The sequence below is a fragment of the Candoia aspera genome, chromosome 2 (genome assembly GCF_035149785.1).
Source record: "Candoia aspera isolate rCanAsp1 chromosome 2, rCanAsp1.hap2, whole genome shotgun sequence".
Lineage (NCBI taxonomy): Eukaryota > Metazoa > Chordata > Lepidosauria > Squamata > Boidae > Candoia > Candoia aspera.
This window is the reverse complement of record NC_086154.1, coordinates 3,614,390-3,633,952: the sequence shown is the minus strand read 5'-3', so window position 1 is coordinate 3,633,952 and position 19,563 is coordinate 3,614,390. Positions and strand designations below refer to the sequence as shown.

Here is a 19,563-nt window from a genome sequence, read left to right as displayed (position 1 = left end):
GGATAGAAATGAATGACTCTGTGTAAATCCCTTCTGTGCTTGAGACGCCTGCATGGTTGCTCCCCAGTGTGTGTTCTCCCATGGGAATCATGGTCACTTCTGGCTCTGAAGCTCTTCCATGTCGTCCACGTCTGTGGTTTCCCTCCTGCATGGATCCTCTGATGAGAAGGCTACTTATCGCCCAGAAGCTCCATTAAGGCTCCCTTCACTTACAAGGTCCTCCCCTTTGTGTCTTTTTATGGAAAGTGTCAGATCCCCCGATCAAAGGTTTCACAGAAACCCTTATCAGGGCATCTCCCATCATTTCATTCTCCCATCTTCCAGATGTGAGGAGTGTGTGAAGCTGGAGTGTAAAGTGGTTTATTATGGCTATGGAGCACATCAAGGACATGAGGTTGAGATACGCTAGGAATACCATCTGGATGGGAGGGGGACTGACATGGTTTCGTGGGAAAGGGGACTAACCAAGCGGATGTAGTTTTAAATTAGGTTTGAGCAGGAAATCTTTATTCGCAGCTTGCCTTCTGTAGCATTCATTATGCTTCATTAAAACAGTTAAAGGAAACCCAGCCTCCTGACTGTGTATGTGTGAATGCTCGAATGATCAGGTGCTGACAGTAAGGTTCCCTCTGCTTCAGAAACACTTTCCACACTCAGCATATTTACTTGGAAGAAACCATATAAATCCTTTTATGGGAATAAGTGAACAAGAGTCACCAAAGTACTTTACAACCTTGAGACATTTACGGGGTTTCTCCAGTGAGCATATCCTTTTACAGGAAAAATAAGGGAAATATTTTGAATAAATCTCTTTCCACACCTGATGCATTTCTTGGTTTCATCTCTGAGTGAATCCTCCTACGGATACTGTGTGACTGATTGTGACGAAATGCATTTCGACCTTCAATTCATTTACGTGGTTTCTCACCTGTGTGGATCCTCATATGTGAATTAAGATGACTGCTATGACTATAGCACTTTCCACACTCCATGCACTTAAAAGGTTTCTCTCCTGAGTGAATCCTTCTATGGGAAAAAAGTGCACTATTATGACCAAAGCACTTTCCACACTCACTGCACTGAAATGGCTTCTCCCCCGTGTGGGTCCGCTTGTGGCGAGTAAGGTCACTGGATGTCCTACAGCTCTTTCCACACACTGCACATTTATATGGTTTCTCCCCAGTGTGGATCCTTTTATGGGAAGTCAGCTCACGAGAGTCACTGAAGCTCTTTCCACACTCCATGCATTGATACGGTTTCTCCCCAGTGTGGATTCTGTTATGTACAGTATAATCAGTTTTTTGACTGAAGCACTTTCCACACACTGTGCATTCATATGGTTTCTCCCCAGTGTGGATCCTTTTATGCTTAGTGAGGGCACCTGATTCAGTGAAGTGTTTTCCACACTCAGTGCATTTATACGGCTTTTCCCCTGTGTGGATCCTTTTATGGGTATTAAGGTGACTTGTTTGACTGAAGCTCTTTCCACACTCCATGCATTGATATGGCTTCTCACCAGTGTGAATCCTTTGATGGGAAGTAAGGTGACTGTTCTTATGGAAGTTCTTTCCACACTCCAGGCATTTATATGGTTTCTCCCCAGTGTGGATTCTGTTATGGGAAAAAAAGGAACTGGAGTGCCTGAAGCACTTTCCACATTCCAGGCATTCATATGGTTTCTCCCCTGTGTGAATTCTGTGATGAAAAATAAGGTTACGTGCATTACCGAAGCATTTCCCACACTCTGGGCATTTATACGGTTTTTCTCCTGTGTGGGTCCTCTCATGTGAATTAAGATGAACTTTTTGACTGAAGCATTTTCCACACTGCAGGCATTTATATGGTTTCTCCCCTTTATGGATCCTGGTATGGAAAGTTAGGGTACTGCTTCTACTAAAGCTCTTTCCACACTCCAGGCATTCATATGGTTTCTCCCCCGTGTGAATCCTCTTATGGCAAGTAAGGGAACCAGGCATCCTGAAGCACTTTCCACACTCCATGCATTTATATGGCTCCTCTCCTGTGTGGACCCTCTTATGCAAATTGAAATTACCTTTTTGACTGAAGCTCTTTCCACATACCATACATTGATATGGCTTTTCCCCCGTATGGATCCTATTATGGTAAGTTAGCTTACTTCCATGGCTGAAGCTCTTCCCACACTCCAGGCACTTACATGATTTATTCCCAGTGTGGCTTTTTCTCTGGGAATTCAGTCCATTGCTCTGAGTAAGCCTCTTTCTACCCTCCCTGCATGGAGATAACTTCGCCTCGCTGTGGATGCTTTGATGGGAAATAAGGGAGCCACTGCTTCTGAAGCTCTTTCCACACTTGATGCACTGATACTGCTCCTTCCCTTTGTGGACCCTCCTATGTGAGTTAAAGTGACTTTTCTGACTGAAGTTCTTCCCACATTCCAGGCATTTGTATGGCTCCCCTGCTTTGTGAATCTTTTTATGAGACGTAAGGGAACCACTTGTACTGAAGCCTTCTGCACACTCCGTGCATTTATACGGTTTCCCTCCTTCTTGTAGCCCCTGACGTAAAGTAAGAGGAAAGGTCCTTCTGGAGCATTTCCCGCTTTCAGTTTGTTTCTCTGCAGAGTGGCTTCTGCAACAGTCGCATAATCCCGATTCCTCTCTGAGTATTTTTCCACACCCTGGACACGCTCCTTTTTCTTGGTGATCCTCTCTGGCCAAGAAGACATTGATATCTGCACATGGTAAAGTACAGCATTTCCCCAGTTCCTCCTTTAACTGGTTTTCCTCAGGACTTTGCTTTCCAAACATCCTTTCCGCAACCTCCTTTCCGGCTGTTGGCAAAGGTGCTGCCGCCTCTTGGCCGGAATCCTCCATCTCCCATCTATCACCTGCTTGCAAGAAAAAGAAAGAAGGAAAACTTGACACCAGCTGAGGTGCAAAAGGGATCAAGCATTATTGTTGCATCTCTTCTTTCAACAGTATCAAAACTTCCCCCAAGCTCCCATGTCAAAACATGGCGCTACGCTTGGTATCCAGTTGATGTAAGGGCTGACACTGGGGTCCCTTTTGTCCTCCATGCTGCAGGAGGCAAACCTGAAACCTTTGGAGAAGATCCTGTAGAGTCTCAGGGTGGGGCACCCTCAGCTCTACTGCTCCTCCTGATTCAGTTCCAAGGAAGCAGGAGGGACTCTTGAAAGCTGCCTCTGCTCAGTAATGGACTTGATGAGGGAGAAAAGGTTCATTAAATTTCAGTCTGAGAAGGTGGAAGCGCCGATGGACGTGGGTATCCTAACCGAGGTTCTGCCTCCTCTACCTGAGGAAGCTCTCCCTTGAAAAACAGGTTCTCCGTCTGGGCATGCTCATTCTCCCTTAGTTGTCCCTGCATTACCAGGCAACACTTACAAAAGGGAGGCCTTGGAGAAAATGGGAGGGAGAGCCACCTGGGTGGAAGGTCCCATTTCTGCAGAACCCGGCCAATCAGACAGCCCACTTCACTAGCAGTCACAGCCTTGTGATAAACCCTGTGGACGACTGGGGCTTCTAAGTGCCATCGTTATAGACAGAAAAACAAAAAAATGAAAGCAACTCCTAAGGCCATCTATGAAGTGGGACAAGCAGGATCAGAAACCGGCTAGGATGAGACACTGCATGGGAGGAGCCCCCTCCTCTTTCTGCTCCCACTCCTAGTAGGAGTAGAAATGCAGATAAGGACACTCTCCTCCACCGTACAAAATGAACAGACTAGCCTTTCCTCTGAGAAATAGAGCAGCTGCTCACTCCCACCACTGTTTCAGCCCAGAGGAAAGGATCCCTTACCTAAGGAGACCATATTCCTTGCATTTCCACCACGACCTCTCGATACAGGGCTTTTCGCTCAAAATCTAGCAGACCCCATCCCTCCAAAGACAAAAATACAGCTACATCCTCAAGCGGTACTGAATCCTGAAATGGGAAAAAGAAAAGAACACCATATTCCATGAACATTCCTGTTAATGAACAGTTCAATAAACTCTGCAAATCCTCTTCTTAATGAATAAGCCCCATCAGCAGACTTTCCAAGTAGGGCGGATAAGCATCTTCTCTGGAGAAATGTCCTAAAAACTTAACGTGCAAAGCCTTCAGCTAAAAATACATCTGGAATAATGCTTTATTGGCTTGACTTATTCTGAGGGAACAAGAAACCCATGCAGGTGGTCCTCGACTTACGACCATTTGCTTAATGTGTTTCAAGTAACAACGGCACCCCAAAAGTAGAGTTGCGACTGTGCCCCAAAATTGCAACCCCTGCGAGGCCTCTGCAATCACGTGGCCAAGATTCAGCCACTTCAGACCATTCATGTGCTTTTGTCCAGGGAAAGAAATTTTTGGCAGACACGAAAAACACATTCTTGCCCTACTCTGCAGTACTGCCCCCTCAACACTGAAGATAAATTGTTCGGAACAAGCCTATCTACAGGACAGCACTTTGCAATCATCTCTTACTAGTCTGGCTGGTGATGTCTTCGAAGGGAAAGAGGCTGAGCTCCACTTCAGCCAAGCAAGGGGGAAAGAAGTAAAGAAAAACCATCAATCTGGATTTGAAGATGAAGATCATCAAAGGGCATGACAAGGGGAAGAAGGTGAGCATTATTGAGCTGGAAGGTGGGCTGGCCCATCCACCATCTCCACTATCCTGAAGGATAAGGAAAGGATCAGAGAGGCGGTTAAAGGAGCACCGGGAACGGATGCCGTTATAACAAGACACCAGACAGGGCTCATCCACGAACAGAAAAACTGCTTGCACTTTGGATTGAGGATCAAATCCCAAAGAGGATTCCAATAAGCCGCCTTCTCATTCAGGCTAAGGCACGCAGCATTTTCACAACACTGAAGGAAAGAGCAGGTGAGGCTGCACTGAGATATTCACTGCCAGCTGTGGCTGGTTTATGTGGTTTCAGCAAAGAGTTAATTATCACAACATACACACATCAGGTGAAGTCACAAGTGTTGTTGAAGCTGCCCAACATTTTTCCCATGAACTCGATGACATCACAGCATACCGCAACTATTTGCCTGAACAGATCTCCAGTGCAGAGGAAACTGGGCTGTTTTGGAAGAAAATGCCAGAGTGGACCTCCATACGCAGAGAGGCCAAAGCAACGTCTGGATGTAAAGCGTTCAAGGACAGAATAACCTTGTTGTTGGGCGGAAATGTGGCTGGATTCGAGCTGAAGCCGCTGCTGATCCACAAAACAGAGAACCCCGTGCGTTCAAAAACATCAGCAAGCGCATTCTGTTTATTACCCATCCAATCAAAAGGCTTGGATGACGCAAGTCCTCTTCGACGATTGGTTTATGAGTTGTTTTGGATCCCAAGTGAAGACATATTGCTTGGAGAACAGAATGCCTTTCAAGATTCTCCTGCTCCTTGACAATGCACCTGGACATCCCCCGCATCTCAGCAATCTCCAGCCAGGTCTACAGGTAGTCTATCTCCCCGAAAACACCACCCCTCTCCTACAGCCGATGGACCAGGGAGCCGTTGCAACTCAAAGGCCTACTACTTGCACATGTTTGCCAAAGCCATAGCTGCAATGGAGAGTGAGGGAGCAACATCACAGGACTTTTGGAAAGGCTACAACATCCTCCACTGCATCACAAATGTTGCAGCGGCATGGCGGGATGGGACTGCAAAATCCATTCGGGAAAACTGTTTAACACGTTTTGCTGTTCTTGTAAATAACTGTGAAGGTTCTGACCACAATGAAGATTTGCAAGAAATAAATCAGGACGTTTTGTCACTCGCGACATCCCTTGATTTAGAGGTTGATGCCGAGGATGTGAAACCTTTGATAGCCTACGTGAGGAAGAGCTTTCAAACAAAGATTTAATAGAGTTGCAAGGGGAATTGGGAGGACGAGGGGTTGTCTGGGAGAGGGGGGAGAAGAGGAAGAGGAAGATTTCGAAGGAGAACATGTAGCAGTTCAGCCCCAAAAGTTAACTCTGAAAGCACTGTCTGGTTTTTTCTCAAGCATGAACAAAACTTTGTTTTTGGACAGCATAGATCCAAATGTGCAACCTGTTGGAAAAGTATGTAGGGAAAGTGATGAGATCACAAAGTGTTACTGTGAGGTATAGGAAGAAAAACAGAAAACAACTGTGCAAACCACACACTTGCTGGGTTCTTTAAGAAAGTTACTCCTTCCTCAGTTGTATTTCCCTCCCCATCCACAGGAACAGAAGACCCAGATGATCCAGCCTATCCAACACCACCTGTAGTCATGCCGCAGGAAAACACTAACCTTACTGTATGTTTACACAGAGGCACTGGTAAAATCTGATTCTGCACTTTATTTTTGTAGTGTAATGCAATATTGAAGAGTATCTGGAAGCTACAGCTGGTGCAAAATGCAGCTGTGCGGGCGATCTTGGGTTTCCCAAGATCAGCACATGTCATCCCGTTGGTCCGCGAGCTGCACTGGTTGCCAGTCTGCTTCCGGGTCCAATTCAAGCTGTTGGTTATCACCTTTAAAGCCTTACATGGCACGGGTCCAGGTTACCTAAGGGACCGTCTCCTCCCCATCGCATCAACCCGTCCCACCTGGTCATGCAGAGAGGGCATGCTATGGATCCGGTCTGCAAGAGAATTCCATCTGGTGGGGTCCAGGAGGCGGGCCTTCTCTGCAACAGCCCCTGCTCTTTGGAATATCCTTCCCCCGGAAGTGAGATTGGCTCCCTCCCTCCTGGACTTTAGGAAACAGCTAAAGACCTGGTTCTGTAATTATGCCTGGGGCGGGAGAGAGAGTAGCCATTCCTGTGGATGGTTAGTTTCTTAGAAGGACCCTGCTCTGCTTGCCAATCACAGAGAGCTTCCAGCCATCAGGGTTTTTGTCATATTTATTTTATGTGTATTATGCTGTTTTACAGTTTTATATTTTTATTCATGTTTTATTGTAAACCGCCCAGAGTCCCTTTTGGGAGATGGGCAGTGATAAATTAGATAGATAGATAGATAGATAGATAGATAGATAGATAGATAGATAGATAGATAGATGATAGATAGATAGATCGATAGATGATAGATAGATAGATAGATAGATAGATAGATAGATAGAGATAGAGAGATAGAGATAGAGATAGAGATAGATAGATAGATAGATAGAGATAGAGATAGATAGATAGAGATAGATAGATGGATAGATAGATAGAGATAGATAGATAGATAGATAGATAGATAGATAGATAGATAGATATAGATATAGATATAGATATAGATAGATAGATAGATAGATAGATAGATAGATAGATAGATAGATAGATAAATGTTGTTGTTTATTCATTCAGTCGCTTCCGACTCTTCATGACTTCATGGACCAGCCCACGCCAGAGCTTCCTGTCAGTCGTCAACACCCCCAGCTCCCCCAGGGACAAGTCCGTCACCTCTAGAATATCATCCATCCACCTTGCCCTTGGTCGGCCCCTCTTCCTTTTGCCCTCCACTCTCCCTAGCATCAGCATCTTCTCCAGGGTGTCCTGTCTTCTCATTATGTGGCCAAAGTATTTCAGTTTTGCCTTGAATATCATTCCCTCAAGTGAGCAGTCTGGCTTTATTTCCTGGAGGATGGACTGGTTTGATCTTCTGGCAGTCCAAGGCACTCTCAGAATTTTCCTCCAACACCACAGTTCAAAAGCATCGATCTTCCTTCTCTCAGCCTTCCTTATGGTCCAGCTCTCGCAGCCATATGTTACTACGGGGAACACCATTGCTTTAACAATGCAGACCTTTGTTGTCAGTGTCATGTCTCTGCTCTTAACTATTTTATCGAGATTGGTCATTGCTCTTCTCCCAAGGATTAAGCGTCTTCTGATTTCCTGACTGCAGTCAGCATCTGCAGTAATCTTCGCACCTAGAAATACAAAGTCTTTCACTCCTTCTACATTTTCTCCCTCTATTTGCCAGTGATCAATCAAGCTCGTTGCCATAATCTTGGTTTTTTTGAGGTTTAGTTGCAAGCCTGCTTTTGCACTTTCTTCTTTCACCTTCATCATAAGGCTCCTCAGTTCCTCTTCGCTTTCAGCCATCAAAGTGGTATCATCTGCATATCTGAGATTGTTAATGTTTCTTCCAGTGATTTTAACTCCAGCCTTGGATTCCTCAAGCCCAGCATGTCGCATGATGTGTTCTGCGTACAAGTTGAATAGGTAGGGTGAGAGTATACAGCCCTGCCGTACTCCTTTCCCAATCTTAAACCAGTCCGTTGTTCTGTGGTCTGTCCTTACTGTTGCTTGTTGTTGTTTATTCGTTTAGTCGCTTCCGACTCTTCGTGACTTCATGGACCAGCCCACGCCAGAGCTTCCTGTCGGTCGTCAACATCCCCAGCTCCCCCAGGGACGAGTCCGTCACCTCTAGAATATCATCCATCCATCTTGCCCTTGGTCGGCCCCTCTTCCTTTTGCCTTCCACTCTCCCTAGCATCAGCATCTTCTCCAGGGTGTCCTGTCTTCTCATTATGTGGCCAAAGTATTTCAGTTTTGCCTTTAATATCATTCCCTCAAGTGAGCAGTCTGGCTTTATTTCCTGGAGGATGGACTGGTTTGATCTTCTTGCAGTCCAAGGCACTCTCAGAATTTTCCTCCAACACCACAGTTCAAAAGCATCGATCTTCCTTCTCTCAGCCTTCCTTATGGTCCAGCTCTCGCAGCCATATGTTACTACAGGGAACACCATTGCTTTAACTATGCGGGCCTTTGTTGTCAGTGTGATGTCTCTGCTCTTAACTATTTTATCGAGATTTGTCATTGCTCTTCTCCCAAGGATTAAGCGTCTTCTGATTTCCTGACTGCAGTCAGCATCTGCAGTAATCTTTGCACCTAGGAATACAAAGTCTTTCACTGCTTCTACATTTTCTCCCTCTATTTGCCAGTTATCAATCAAGCTGGTTGCCATAATCTTGGTTTTTTTGAGGTTTAGCTGCAAGCCAGCTTTTGCACTTTCTTCTTTCACCTTCATCATAAGGCTCCTCAGTTCCTCTTCACTTTCAGCCATCAAAGTGGTATCATCTGCATATCTGAGATTGTTAATGTTTCTTCCAGAGATTTTAACTCCAGCCTTGGATTCCTCAAGACCAGCTTGTCGCATGATGTGTTCTGCATACAAGTTGAATAGGTAGGGTGAGAGTATACAGCCCTGCCGTACTCCTTTCCCAATCTTAAACCAGTCCGTTGTTCCGTGGTCTGTTCTTACTGTTGCTACTTGGTCGTTATACAGATTCTTCAGGAGGCATACAAGATGACTTGGTATCCCCATACCACTAAGAACTTGCCACAATTTGTTATTGTCATGAGTGCCGTTGAGCTAAAGTCATCAGCGCAATGGCACTCATGACAATGACAAGGAAATAAGTGAAGGGGCACAAGTTAAGTAGCCATCAACCCACAACGACTAACGGCTAACAAACAATAGCTAAACGAATCACGGAGCCACCCAAGCCATCAGCGGCAATACAACGGGGATCGCCCAGCTGAAAGCAATCAGCAGAAGAATGGAAACCTGAGGATGGGCGATCCCGGAAACCCTCAACCAATGGCAGGGCAACGCATGGGACAAAGGGGGGTGACGTGACCGAGAGCGAGGGGGCGCTGACCGGCGCGGGGTATTTAAACCCCGCACCGGCGCGCTCCTGTCACTCTCAGCTTTTTTCTACCAACGTTGTACCTAACCTGAAATAAACCGGAACCTGCTTTGCAAACCAGCGTCTGAACGTTATTCAGAGGTAGGCAGCGCATGACAGTTATGGTCCACACAGTCAAAGGCTTTAGAATAGTCAATAAAACAGAAATAGATGTTTTTCTGAAACTCCCTGGCTTTTTCCATTATCCAGCGGATATTGGCAATTTGGTCTCTAGTTCCTCTGCCTTTTCTAAACCCAGCCTGTACATCTGGCAATTCTCGCTCCATGAACTGCTGAAGTCTACCTTGCAGGATCTTGAGCATTACCTTACTGGCATGTGAAATGAGTGCCACTGTTCGATAGTTTGAACATTCTTTAGTGTTTCCCTTTTTTGGTATGGGGATATAAGTTGATTTTTTCCAATCTGATGGCCATTCTTGTGTTTTCCAAATTTGCTGGCATATAGCATGCGTTACCTTGACAGCATCATCTCGCAAGATTTTGAACAGTTCAGCTGGGATGCCGTCGTCTCCTGCTGCCTTGTTATTAGCAATGCTTCTTAAGGCCCATTCAACCTCACTCTTCAGGATGTCTGGCTCTAGCTCACTGACCACACCATCAAAGCTATCCCCGATATTGTTATCCTTCCTATACAGATCTTCCGTATATTCTTGCCACCTTTTCTTGATCTTCTTCTGTTAGGTCCTTGCCATCTTTGTTTTTGATCATACCCATTTTGGCCTGGAATTTACCTCCAATGTTTCTAATTTTCTGGAAGAGGTCTCTTGTCCTTCCTATTCTATTGTCTTCTTCCACTTCCGCGCATTGCTTGCTTAAAAATAATTCCTTATCTCTTCTGGCTAACCTCTGGAATTTTGCATTTAATTGGGCATATCTGCCCCTATCACTGTTGCCTTTTGCTTTCCTTCTTTCTTGGGCTACTTCTAGTGTCTCAGCAGACAGCCACTTTGCCTTCTTGGTTTTCTCTTTCTTTGGGATGTATTTTGTTGCCGCCTCCTGAACAATGTTGCAAACTTCTGTCCAGAGTTCTTCCAGGACCCTATCTACTAAGTCCAGTCCCTTAAATCGATTCTTTACCTCCACTGCATATTCCTGAGGGATATTAGTGAGCTCATATCTAGCTGATCTGTGGGTCTTCCCTAATCTCTTTAGTCTGATCCTAAATTGTGCAAGAAGAAGTTCGTGATCAGAACTACAGTCAGCTCCAGGTCTCGTTTTTACCGACTGTATAGATGTCTGCCACCTTTGGCTGCAAAGGATGTAGTCAATCTGATTTTGGTGTTGTCCATCTGGTGAAGTCCATGTATACAGCCGTCTCTTAGGTTGTTGGAAGAGAGTGTTTGTTATGCAGAGTGAGTTGTCTTGGCAAAATTCTATCAGCCTATGTCCTGCTTCATTTTGTTCTCCCAGGCCATGCTTACCTGTAATTCCAGGTGTCATTTGACTGCCCACCTTAGCATTCCAGTCTCCCGTGATGAAAATAACATCTCTTTTAGGCGTGTTGTCCAGTAGGTGCTGCAGATCCTCATAGAACTGCTCTACTTCAGCTTCTTCAGCATCTGTGGTTGGGGCGTATATTTGGATCACTGTGATGTTAGATGGCTTGCCCTGAATTCGAATTGAGATCATTCTGTCGTTTTTTGGGTTGTATCCAAGCACTGCTTTAGCCACTTTACTATTAATTATGAAGGCTACTCCATTTCTTCTGTGGTCCTCTTGTCCACAGTAGTAGATCTGGTGGTCATTTGATGTGAAGTGGCCCATTCCAGCCCATTTCAGTTCACTGACTCCCAAAATGTCTATCTTTAATCTTGACATCTCACCAATAACCACATCCAATTTGCCCTGGCTCATAGATCTTACATTCCAGATTCCAATGGCATGTTGATCCTTAGAACATCGGATTCACCGTTCACCACCAGCACCGTCGGCCACTAACCGTCCTTTCGGCTTTGAGCTAGCTGCGTCATCACGTCTGGGGCTAGTTGAACTCATCCTCTGTTCCTCCCCAGTAGCATTTTGACCATCTTCCGACCTGGGGGTCTCATCTTCCGATGGTATACTGACATATCTCTGGTTGTACTGATCCATTTAGTTTTCACGGCAAGAATACTGGGGTGGGTTGCCATTACCTTCCCCAGGGATCGCATTTAGTCTGACCTCTCTGTCATGACCTTCCCGTCTTGGGTGGCCCTTCACGGTTTAGCTCATGGCATCATTGAGGTGCTCAAGCTCCAGCACCACGACAAGGTAACAATCCTTTGCTGAAGAAATAAATATTATGCCTATACTATTAATACCTGTATTAAGAATTCTTATTTTGTTATGTAAGTTATTATTGTTATTAAAATGTTTTATAAAGTGAAAAATGTTGCTCAGTTCACTGAAGGATAACAGAATTAAAGATGGTTTAAGGGGGAAAAGTCTTCTGAACTGTTCAGATCAGCCTTCTCCATCCTGGTGCACCCAGAGAAGTCTTCCAAGTGCTAGAATTTCCAGCCATTATGGATCTTACTTCTTGGCATAGCCCAGGATTGCAACTGCAGAGTTTCTTAGTACAGTACTGTACAATTGTGCTTTTTAACTTTGGGGGCCACTCATCCTCCTTAGGGGACTCTTCATTTTTCTGTTGTTCGCTGCAGTGCAATACGTTGATACAATTACCGCAACAATGGATGCAAACATTGGAACAGTCGGGCACATGGCGCAAGACCGAACAGCATTTCGTTCTGTTATACACAGGGTCGCCATGAGGTGAAAACAACTTGACGGCAACTAACAACAACATGGAAATCACAAAGCTGTTCATTTGCAGTTTCAAACATGTCAACTGACATGCATGCCAGACTGAGCTCAGTGGATAACGTTCCCTAGTACTGTACAGTGTTTCAAACAGTCTTGCTGTGGTTATTTAAGACTCTCCTCACTGTACTGTATGAATGCCTCAGAGGTCCTGTTCAATTCAAGGGTGGGCTAAGTCCATGTAAACACTGCTTGCAATCCTATTTGGTCATCTCACTGACTCCAACAAAAACATCTTTCTCATACCAAAGGGAGGGGAAAAAGTTCCTTAGGAGCCTTCTGGATGTGAGAGAGTGTTCTATTAATCTCTTGTAAAAACATACAGTAATAGTCTAGGAAAAATGCAACTATTACTGTACAGTAAAGGTAAAGGTTTCCCTTGACATTAAGTCCAGTCGTGTCCGACTCTAGGGGGCGGTGCTCATCTCCGTTTCAAAGCCGAAGAGCCGGCGTTTGTCCATAGACACTTCCGTGGTCATGTGGCTGGCATGACTAAACGGAACACCATTACCTGCCCGCAGAAGCGGTACCTATTAATCTACTCACATTGGCATGTTTTCGGACTGCTAGGTTGGCAGGAGCTGGGACTAGCAACAGGAACTCACCCCGTCACGCGGATTCGAACCGCCGACCTTCCGATCGGCAAGCTCAGCAGCTCAGCGGTTTAACCCGCAGCGCCACCGCATCCCTTTTATTACTATTACTGTATACACACTGTAAAAAAAAGGGGCAGTACAGTACTGTAATCCATTTTATCTGTATAACATCAACAATTACAATACTGTGGTTTCATTAACATGTACTCACACCACTCTCATACAGTTCATGGAAATACAGTGCCACGAACCAAAAAAATTTGGGAACTTCTGCATTAGAGTATAGTACAGTAATATAAATTGGACATCAACAGAACACGCATCCAAGTAGGTTTATATTTGACATACCAGCCTAACCTGGCAAAGGGGATTCTGTGCAACAGAAGGCACCACATATCAATTACAGCTTATTGTCAAAATAATACTGCAATCAGAACTGCCAGTAGAAAGTAATAGCTGGCAAGCTTGTATTGTTTGGACCAATTCTTGGATTTGGGAGATCTAAGTAAAAAACGGAATGGCATTGATCCGGGAAGCCTTCTGAGCTGCCTGGGTCGTTCCTCGTTGCAAAGAGGGTGGGGAAGAGAGATCTCCCCTTTCGTTGATCTAGTACGGGATGCCACATGGTTCTTCCCTCCGTCTCTCTTGCTATTTAACATTTATATGAAGTCAAAAGGGGAAGCCATCTGTCGCTTTGGGCTGAGATATCAGCAGGATGCCGATGATGCCCAGATGCATATTTCCATCCCAGGCTGGGCGAGCGATACGGTGGAAATAGCTTCCTTAGGTCTGGATACCATAAGGATTTGGATAGGAACAAACAAACTGAGCTCAACTGCCGGTAAGTCTGAGCTGTTTGCCAGAAACCACGTGGCTCTTTGCCAGTCCCAGCGGTGTCTCTGGATTAAGGAGTGACACACTGTGGCAAATGGGTTTTAGTGGCCTGGCATGGCTGCTTTTCTGCTGGAATAAACCAGCACTGGGTTGAGTGAAAGAGAGAGAAAGAAGCTCACTCTTGGCCTTGAGGGGCAGGTAAGCTATCATTAGGCCTGATGAGCTGACCTGGATGCTAGACAGGGCTGTGTGGGGAGATTTGGAGTCAGTAGTCCCTTTGGTGCAGCAAGGTCTGTAGGTGATGGGGACTCGAGCCCTGGGGGGACACCCTCCTCCTCAGTGGCTGTGGGACATACCGCCGTCCTAACCAAAAATTGGGGAGAAAGAGAGAGAGGAGGAGCGGAAAGTGAAAGACTGCAGTCAGAGTGAATGGATTAGCTGGAGAGAAAGGCTGGAACAAAGTTGGAGAGAGAAGTGGAGTCTGCAGAAGAGGAGGAGAACGGGACAGCAGGGCTTCCCTAGGAAAAGGGAAGTGAAGACCCAGAGGGACGAGAGCTCCACGTAAGGCCCAAGGACAGGAAGGAGGGACCCAGCTGGCTGCAGATGGCGGCTACCCCCAGGACCTTGGGGGGAGCAGAGGGAGATGGCTGCTGGTATGGAGGAAAAAAAACAGGCAGGTTTGGGGGTAAAAACTGGACAGAACTGGTTCTTCCCCAAGCAGAGAAGCAGAAGATGTTTAACTGCGCTGGAGAAGCTCAAGCCATGCTGAGCAAGCTACAGTAATCCCAGTCCTTTTCTCTCCAGGGGAGTCAGAGAGGAGGCGGGAAGTCACTGGGTGAGAGAACTGGGTGAAAACCTGACCCCAGGACTGTGATGCTTAGCCCTGTTGTAAATACCTGCTGTAAATAACTGTATATAGTTAAAAGCCCAAACGCCTCCACTGTCCTGTGTTTCGGTGTCCACTGCCACCTCTGGAAATAAATGCACCACCAGTTCAGAAACGACCCCCCCCTCAAACAGCAGGTACGAGAGTGGTGGGTTCTCCTAAGTCATGACTCTTGTCCGATAGGGAGGCAGTGTCTCTAGCTAAGGGATCCTCGCCCAGCCTTAGCTGGTGGGCTCGTCGGGACTCTTCTCAGGAGCGAAACCCTGCGCTCAGCGATTCGTACCCTCGTTACATCCTCAACAGAGTACTGTGCAGTAATGTTTTAAACCTTACGGTCCTCTGCTGATTCCCAGAGGGATCAGGATGCAGTCTGAAGGGGTGAATTTATGCCATAAAACCCTGTTTAGCTTCACTCCCAGATGCCTTCAAGCAAATCCCACCCCATATCCCGTGGAGGTGTGCTGAGCATTCCCACTCCCTGTCAGATAATCAGGGGCAACAGCAAAACCTTTCCTCAGTAGGACTTACCCTTTGGGACAGCCCACCAGAAAGGCTGATTACTTTTTAATTGCGCACTGCCTCAAGACTTTCTGGAGCAGTTATATCAAAACAGACTAAATGAAAAACTGAAAAGAAATTCACCAATGAAAGGAACTCGGGCAAGTCAATCCCGAGGATCCAAGGGCCTCGGATGGAACCTTACCTGCTGATCTCTTCTGAGATGATCCTCCCGAGCGATGCCCCCAAAGAGCAGCTTAACACAAAGGCTCCTGGACCTGAAACAGCACCAGAGAAAATTCCCCAGGAAATGATCAGAAGGGCTGGTAGAATAATCTCCACAAGGAGAAATGTGTTACTGACGGAGCAACCTTAGGAGTGCCCCAAGATGGAGCATTTCACGGGGCCTTTCCTTCTGCCTCTTGGGAGTTCATTTATTCTCTCTGCTGAGATGCAGAAAGAAATCCAAAGATTTCCCTTCATTGAAAAAGCAACCTTATTTGGAGATGTAGAAGGACAGAAGAGCCCCCCCCCCCGATTCAAATGGCCCCCACCCTGCTGGCCCTGCTGGCAATTCAAAGGGCCCTCAGGACCCCAAAGCCCCTTTCCTTTTCTTTGTTTCCATTCCGGTTTCTTATCTCTGCCTCCTGTGGCTTCCTTGTTTTTAAATCTTTTAAACCGCCCAGAGTCGCTGTCAGTCTCACTCATGTATAAATGGAATAAACTATTACTGTTCTTATTCATGCTCCTGCTTCACAAGTTAAGATGAAAAACACGTGAAGAAGTCATACACACACAAAACACGTGAATTCCAAACGTTTTCCAAAGACGCTTCTTCAGAAACCTTGGCCGAGTGGAAGCGTTTCATAGAACGAAAACAAGAAATAATCCGGCGGTGCGGAAGGGAGGACCCTTCGGGACTGGGGGAGCGGGGCGTCCCCCGGAGCGGCCCTTCGGGACCCGCCTTCCGGCTCCGGCTCCGGCCCCGGCCAGGCCGGGCTCCCCTCGCCCCGGAGGGGCTGCCCAGGAGGGGAGCCGGGAGCCCAGCAAGGGGGCAGCCGCGGGAAGGGGGGCCCGGCAGAGCCGAGCCGTCGCCCGCGCCCCTCCCTGCCTCGCTCCCGGGACGCCCGGCGCAGGAGCCGCTCGGGGGCTGCGGGCAGCGGCTTCAGCCCCGCAGGAGACTCCTCGCCCGGCGCCGCGGCCGACCCTCGCCCGGACCCCCCGCTCAGGCTCCGCGGGATCAGCAGGGCAGGCTCCGCGCCCGCCCCCCCCGCAGCCCCGCGAGCGCGACCCTCCCTCGCGCGACTCGTGGACGCGCCCCGCCCTCCCCGGAAGGGCCTCCGCCAGGCCTTTGGACCCTGCAAGGAGAGCGCGCGCCTTCCTAGAGAGGCCCCCTCGGCGCTCCCCGCCCAGGTCCTCCGAGCTCCCGGCGGTCCCTGCCGCCGACCGGGAAAGCGGGCGGCGCTTGGCAAGAGGGCGCCCCCGGGCGGATGCTGCTTCTAGTCCGGGGAAGGAAGGAAAGGGGAGCGGAGCGGACGCCCGAGGGGGCCGCCGGGGAGGAACTGCGGGCGAGGGGCCTGCGGGGCGAGGCTTGGACTCTGTCCAGAACATGAACTTCCCACACCGCGTTGAGAATATGTAGCAGTCGCTTTCCCAACGAAATCCTGTTGAAAAACCTCTTGCCTTCGCTTGCTCCGGCTGTCTCCGGTTTGAATCCCAGAGCTTATCACCTCTTAGGGCAAGTTTAGCTCTGTTTTCTGCACTTCCCCTTTGCTGCAGAAAAAGGCAGCATCTGTCCCGCCTGCTATAGATTCTGAAGTGAAACAGGATCAGGTTTGGATAGGACACCACCAGGAAATCCAAGGCAGAACTGGGAAATCAAAAGGACTTCCCAGAATTTTTGAGGGCCAACTAATTCCATGTGGGAGCCAAGGAAACCTTGTGGAGATTTCCATGTAATGACCAGGAGATGAGCTTTACCTTGCCTTTCAATACATCTTTTTATCATGAATCTGAGCCATTTTTCACAAAACTGACCTGTGATTCCTGCCTTGGAAAGCCCATGGCCCCTCCAGAATATGGAGAACAGGGGAAGCCACTTTATAGTTATTGCAACAATACAACTTTGGAAGTAGAATGAAGTTGGGGAACTCCGGAGCCAGGTTAATCAGCAGTGTTGAAACTGTATTTTTTTATCTTTATTTATTAAATTTTCCCACTGCCCATCTCCCTCCAAAACGGGGACTCTGGACAGTTTACAATAATTTCCTTTTCTAACTCAGGAAAGCTTCTATCAGAGAAATAAAGAATGCTTCGAATTGTTCTTCTAAAGCAGAGACTCTCTGATTTGGGTGAGATTCCTAAGTATATGGGACTGGACCGCAATCCTATCCAATCCAAGCCCGATCCTGGGCTCAGATTTTCACATTCCTAAGTGGGAATAGCGCTCAAAGACACCAAGTTCTGGAAAAAATTACCACGGGAAATGCAGAATGGTGGAGGAATGCAGTGTGGAGTAAGGTGGAATCCTTTGAAAAGGCGCAGCGGGGAAGAAAGGTGGCCGCTAATTGTTCAAGCGAGAATGTAAAGCTATTTTAATACAGGAATGAGAGAGGGGGGATCAATGTTATGAAGAGTTGACTAAAGAACAATTGTGTGAGCCTGATAAAGTATGAAAGAAAGAAATCATATAGGACAAAGGCTGAAGGAAAAAGAACCAGAAAGGGAGTTCTTAACCTGAATCTACATTTGAAGATGGAAGAGAAAGAAAAAAAGGGGGCGAGTATAGTTAGCATCCAGAAAAAACACAGGAGGAGGAGGAATTCTTGAAAAGCAACAAAATCAAAAAGAAACTCAAGACCTACAAAGCTGTAAAGGGGGAATGGCGTGAGCCAACATCCAGGCCCCCAAATCTGATCTGATTTAGGGTTTATCTAGAGTTTGATAGGCAATCTGGGAGCTGAACAGGGATTCCTAAAGACAGAGATGGGGAATCGAAACATCAACTGTTTTGCCAAACGCAAGGTCTAGCTTAGTCTGTGGAGTCCTGGGTGCTCTCTGAGCCTTGTTGTTTTCTTGCAGACGTTTCATTGCCAGGCTAGGCAACATCTACAGTGCGAACTAATTAGGGTTCTAGGTAACTAGTTAGAGTATTAGGTATGTTTGCCGCCTTGAGTTATTTATAAAAATAATAAAGGCGGGATAAAAATAAATAAATTAATAATAATACTACTACTAAATAAGCTGATAAATAAGCTGGAACGAACCCTTCCAGAAGAAAAGGACAGATATTGGGGCGTAGCAGCTACTTAAATTTGTTTGGAGATCTACATCCCAGATTCGTTGTTTCAGGGCAGTTCTAGCATTATCAAATCCTAATGAGCACAGACTTCCCATAGAGAAGCCCAGCAATTTAATTTTGTCTAAGGCTTTTTTTAGCCACGATGACTTAAAATGATCTCTAAACACTAATGGGGCTAAACCTATAGGCAACAGCATTAACTTTAGCCAGAAGGTAAGGAGGAGGAACCATGCTCTGGCATCCAGTGAAACTGTACCTGTTTCTACCCGTAGGAGGGCATTTTTGATACTTTTTGGTACCATCAATATGGCTCTAATAAACTTATTCTGAATGGTTTCGATAGAATTGAGCTTAGCAAGGGAGCAGATCTGAGAGCGGTAGAGAAGCTGAGGGACTACCTTAGCTTGGAAGACCGTGCAAGCTGCAGGAATATAATGGGCTCCTTTTGAGTGGTAGAATCTTGTAAGAGCTGACACGGCACGCTGTGCAACACTTGCCCGGTACAGAAAACGAGCGTTCCAGGATAAGGAAGCACGGAACTGCACGCCAAGGTATTTATAGGTGCAGACCTTTCAATTGGAGTCCCATTTATTTGCCATTTGTGAATCTTATGATGGTGTCAGGCAAAAACTGAGACTTTAGTTTTCTCATAATTTATTGAAAGTTTTTGATCTGTGCAGAATAAAGCTAGTGCCCTAAGTGCTCTTCTCATTCCCACTTGTGAAGTAGACATCATGACTACATCATCGGCGTACAGCAGTGCTGGGATTGCACAATCAGCAAGAACAGGTGGATGATGGGCTGGAGCAGCAAGCGCTTCAACTATTGGATCCAGAGACAAACCGAAAAGTAATGGAGCTAAGATGCAGCCCTGTCTTACACCTCTGTGAGATGGGACTGCTTTAGATAGATGTCCCCAGGGGGTGTATCTAATTTTCAGGGAGGTGTTTGAATAAAGCAACTGAATAAGAGCCAGCAGCCTTTTGTCGATCGT

General features: G+C 46.7%; 1 protein-coding gene across 2 annotated transcripts; it reads right to left on the bottom strand.

Annotated features, from left to right (window-relative positions):
* Positions 1-723: 723 nt before the first annotated feature.
* On the bottom strand, positions 724-16,217 carry LOC134488875 (zinc finger protein 883-like). 2 transcript variants are annotated; one of them, XM_063291210.1, is made up of 4 exons: positions 16,064-16,217; positions 15,474-15,546; positions 3,798-3,923; positions 724-2,869 (listed from the first exon to the last, which is right to left on the bottom strand). In XM_063291210.1, the coding sequence occupies exons 3-4, from the start codon at positions 3,808-3,810 to the stop codon at positions 909-911; spliced, it is 1,974 nt and encodes a 657-aa protein (XP_063147280.1). In that variant the 5' UTR covers positions 3,811-3,923; positions 15,474-15,546; positions 16,064-16,217; the 3' UTR covers positions 724-908. The 2 variants fall into 2 exon arrangements, with proteins under 2 accessions (XP_063147280.1, XP_063147281.1); XM_063291211.1 differs by lacking the exon at positions 16,064-16,217 and having other exon boundaries at positions 15,474-15,812.
* Between the last annotated feature and the right edge of the window lie 3,346 nt (positions 16,218-19,563).